Raw genomic sequence first — 4,402 nt, 5'->3', positions numbered from 1 at the left:
ATTGGAACTGTTTCTGTTTATGTCTTAGGCATTAGTTTGTGAATACAATAAAGAATATTAGTACAATATTAGATCATTCAAAATGATTCCTACTCGCAACATGTTCAAACTTAACAAACCATCCTTAACATGCAACACATTCTCATCCCAAGGCGTCATCTAACTGACACTTTTGACCATGCGTCAACATGCCGACGCACATATTTAAGCGTCAATATGAGACGCTCATCCTCGGGCGTCATCTAACTGACGCTTTTGACCATGCGTCTAAATCCGACGCACATGGCACCCTTTAGCGTCAGTTAGATGACGCTTCCGTTATGGGTAGGTTTAGGTCTGGGGTAGGGTTAGGGTTAGACCACTAGGAGGCGCGTCTCATATTGACGCTTAAGGGGTACCATGTGCGTCGGCATGTTGACGCATGGTCAAAAGCGTCAGTTAGATGACGCCTTGGGATGAGAACGGGCTGTAACATGACATTACCATCATCATCATTACAGCAAACCTATCTTTGCTGTTACTACTGTGTTGTCGCAGTCCTTCGGTCGGAACAGTGGCGTAGGTTTGATTTTGAAATTGGTGGGGACAGGGACATCAATGTATAAATATATTTAAAATTTTGATCGAAATTATTGCTAGGGATATATCAGTGTCACTGGATATTGGTAGGGACACGTCCCTAGCGTCCCTACTAAATTCTACGCCCCTGGGTCGGAATGTAAATAAATTCTACACCCAGCCGTTGGTGAAATGTCCGTGGGCTTCAAGAGATTTATAGTTTTTAAATTGTTTTTTGGTATATGCGCTCATACCATAAACAAGATAGTTGACAATGTCCAGGTATAAAGGATGGAGAAGGCAGCTCATATATGGATCTATGTTCTGAATGGATGACAATTTCTCAAAATAACGATAAAATAAACTTTATCGAGTTTATTGTGGTACGGCATTTTCTCAGTTTCACAGTTTAACAGTCAGTAGCGATACCGCAAAAATGGCGCCTTGGTGACGCCACACACAACAAACCCACCTGTCTGACAAAGACCGATTGTAGTCATTAAATATTCACTTAGTTTTCACCAAAGCTCGCTCTATTTTGCTGTAGACCATTCCATTAAACCGTAACCGTAACGAAGTCTGTCTGAAATCAGTTTCGTGAGGAACCTTCGTGAGCAAATGCTGCCTGCAAAGTCATTGCCTGATAGGGCAGCAAGGCAACAAGTCAGCTGCCACGTTTTCAGAGCATTCGCTTCCTTCCAATATGTGGCTAGTGCAAGCTGCTTATTAACACAACAGGTATAGTGAAGCGCTTCATTTGTGAGTTGGTTTGAATATCAAAAAAATAATGCGTATTTGCTGCATTTAAATAGAATCATCAAATTCCATTCAGTGAATTAAGTACTGTAGGATGTCTTGATCAGAAAAGAGGAACAAAAGTATGTAAAAGTAAGGCAGAAGTGAATTACACTAAACACTAAATCAAGAGACTTTCTCAGGAAACCTATTACAGTTTATTGGCTTTAGAGCGAGGAAATATATTAGCTGCTTAAAAGTGGCTTGCATGTTAACGCTAGAGCGGTCACAGAAACAGACTTGTGAAAAGCACTGTTTCTGAATATAAACGGTTTATCATGTACAAAAACAAAAGTTACATAACAATAAAACTATTTTAAACTTTAGTCATGCCCCTAGGTCTATCTCGAACGAACGCTGAAGTCTTTGGAATGGAATTACAGCTTTCTTCGGCAGTGCCTTCCTGGGATTGCACAGTTTGGCCTTCTTCCATAAATGCTCTGCGATAAATACCTGATATGCTTTGTCTGAAGCTTTGCCTAATATTTAGTCCCATGCAGAAGTACAGCAGAGGGTTCACGCAGCTGTTGAAATATGCGAAGCACTTAGCAATGGGCAGACCCACTTTGACTGCATAGCTCTTCTTGTCCACCATCTTGGCGAGCAGTAGGCAGTGGTAGGGTCCCCAGCATAAGAAAAAGGCACAGACCAGTGCAGCGAGAATCCGGAGAGGCCTTGACTTGCCAGAGAGCCGTGTTCTGCGTATCCCAACAGCAGCTACAATGTAGCAGCACAGGATGACCAGGAAGGGCAACAGGAATCCACATAAGAAGCGAATGCTGTACAAGGCGTTCTTTGCTGTATTGTCACCCTTTGATGCTTCTTTCACCTGCACAAATAAATCAGATAACTCAGATTTCAGAATATTGATCAATTAAACCACATTAAAGGGATAGTTCACTTTGAAATTAATTTTTGGTATGTTTTAGCTTACCTCAAGGGCATCCAAGATGTAGGTGTCTTTGTTTCCGCAGTAGTTTCAATTTTGATATTTTTAGGTCAAACCGTTCTTGTCTGTCAGTCATGTAATGCAGGTCTATGGTCACCACCTCATAGGGCATGCACAGAGAAGTCCAAATTAAACATGATTTAATGACTCGTAAATGGAAGCACACATTGATGGCCTAAGACACGAAACGAGGGGTTTGTGTGAGAAAACGAACAGTATTTATATCGTTTTTACCTCTTGTAACGCACAGACCGAAGCGCCTGCGCCCTCAGATCACTTGGACGTGGCTGTGGTTACAAGATGTAAAAACGATGTAAATACTGTTCGTTTTCTCACACAAACCACTCGTTTCGTGTCTTAGGCCATCAATGTGTATTTACGAATCATTAAATCATGTTTAATTTGGACTTCTCTGTGTATGCTCTTTGAGGTGGTGACCATAGACCTGCATTATATGACTGACAGACAAGAACGGTTTGACCTAAAAAAATCAAAATGGAAACTTCTGCGGAAACAAAGACACCTACATCTTGGATGCCCTTGAGGTAAGCTAAAACATACCAAAAATTAATTTCAAAGTGAACTATCCCTTTAACTATGGTACTAAAGGGAAGTATTTATTTAAAGGGATACTTCTGAAAGCTGATAACTGATATATTGGTCGATACACCTAAATCCAAGTTTTTATATCATTTTTGAGAGCCTGATTACAAAAACAGAAGTCTCACCATTAAAATCCATGTACCAAGCACACAATTATAATAATGTTCTCATTATAATTTCATGTAGCCTATAAATGACAGACTATGACAGAAGTGATTCCAATCATATTTCAAGCAGTTCAAAGCCATCATGACGAACAGTTAGCATCTGAAGTGTCTCAGCTGAAGGAAATAATCTATTATTTATCGTCTTTAATATATCGTTAAAAAAAATTTAACGATAACGTTAAAAATAAAGATATTTCGGCCAATACCGATATGGTGGCCGATATATCGTGCATCGCTATCCAAAGTGTTCAGTTGAGAAATAAAGTCATTATAATAAAATACAATGTGTACATAAAGTCAAGCTGGACTTGAGGGTCCAGGAATGACACGAGCATGAGTAAATGTTGACAGAATTTTTATTTTGGGTGAATTATTTCTGATATTAGCCTTATAATATTTTTACCTGTTTTGTCTGCTGAGAAAGTGATTTATTTATTGCAGATTAAGATATGGAGTTTAGATTTGTGAATTGGAAACAATTTAGAAATTCAGACAGAATTGCAAAGTTGTCCTGACCTCCAGTGAGCACTTGGTCAAGTTGTTGTCACCAGGGTAGACCTGCCGGTACACAAAATACGGTGAACTAAAGATCCCCGCCACAATCCAAACTCCCACACTGACCACACGAGCTGCACATAACGTCCGTCGTTTCCTAGTAGCAACTGGGCACCAGACGCAGAGCGCTCGATCCACACTGATGACAGCCAGAAGGAAAACACTGCAGAACATGTTGGCGTACTTGAAGAAACCATTGAACTTGCAGAGAAAGACCCCAAAAGCCCAGTGGTCATAGAAAAGTTTTTTGAGGAGTGAAGTGACTCGTGTCAGGCAGAAGATCAGGTCAGCTACTGCCAGATTGACCAACCATACGTTAGTGACGTTGGGCTTCAGACGGATACCAGCCACCCAGACCACCATAGAGTTCCCGGTTATGCCAAAGATAATGGTAATGGTGTAGAGGACAATGGTAATAATATCCATAATGGCATCAATGTCCACTTTAGTTTTCTCAAAGACGTCCGGGTGGGAGACGTGAATAAAAAGAGTTGTATTGAAGGCCATTCTGTGAGAAAAAATAAAAGTTTAAAACAACATTTATAGAACATTCTTATAACATTATTAATATTTGATATGCATTCTCATTATGTTGAGAGAAGACGCTCTTAGAACGTCTTTATGATGTTTTCACTTAATGAAGTTCTTAAAATGTTTAGAGAAAATATGACCTTTTACATAACATTCTGCATCTACAAGTATTTTCTCTTATTTACCCAAGACTTTTTTTTGTGTATATATGGGGTGGTTATTAAAATGTTTAAATATAGTTGGA

The 4,402-nt window shown here is 39.6% G+C and overlaps 1 protein-coding gene across 1 annotated transcript; it reads right to left on the bottom strand.

The window, feature by feature from the left end:
- Nucleotides 1–1,488: 1,488 nt before the first annotated feature.
- On the bottom strand, nucleotides 1,489–4,134 carry LOC130097353 (C3a anaphylatoxin chemotactic receptor-like). The gene is made up of 2 exons (XM_056264148.1): nucleotides 3,589–4,134; nucleotides 1,489–2,182 (listed from the first exon to the last, which is right to left on the bottom strand). The coding sequence occupies exons 1-2, from the start codon at nucleotides 4,132–4,134 to the stop codon at nucleotides 1,670–1,672; spliced, it is 1,059 nt and encodes a 352-aa protein (XP_056120123.1). The 3' UTR covers nucleotides 1,489–1,669.
- Between the last annotated feature and the right edge of the window lie 268 nt (nucleotides 4,135–4,402).

Source organism: Rhinichthys klamathensis, unplaced genomic scaffold (genome assembly GCF_029890125.1).
Source record: "Rhinichthys klamathensis goyatoka isolate OS25496 unplaced genomic scaffold, OSU_Roscu_1.1 h1tg000217l_1, whole genome shotgun sequence".
Lineage (NCBI taxonomy): Eukaryota > Metazoa > Chordata > Actinopteri > Cypriniformes > Leuciscidae > Rhinichthys > Rhinichthys klamathensis.
This window is presented reverse-complemented; position numbering and strand designations above follow the sequence as displayed.

What these genes read in the sequence shown, in the direction of transcription:
- LOC130097353 (XM_056264148.1), bottom strand. Translation starts at nt 4,134, where the DNA reads ATGGCCTTCAATACAACTCTTTTTATTCACGTCTCCCACCCGGACGTC. An exon ending in TGACCAAGTGCTCACTGGAG is followed by an intron (nt 2,183 to 3,588) that starts GTCAGGACAACT and finishes TTATTTGTGCAG; the next exon opens with GTGAAAGAAGCATCAAAGGG.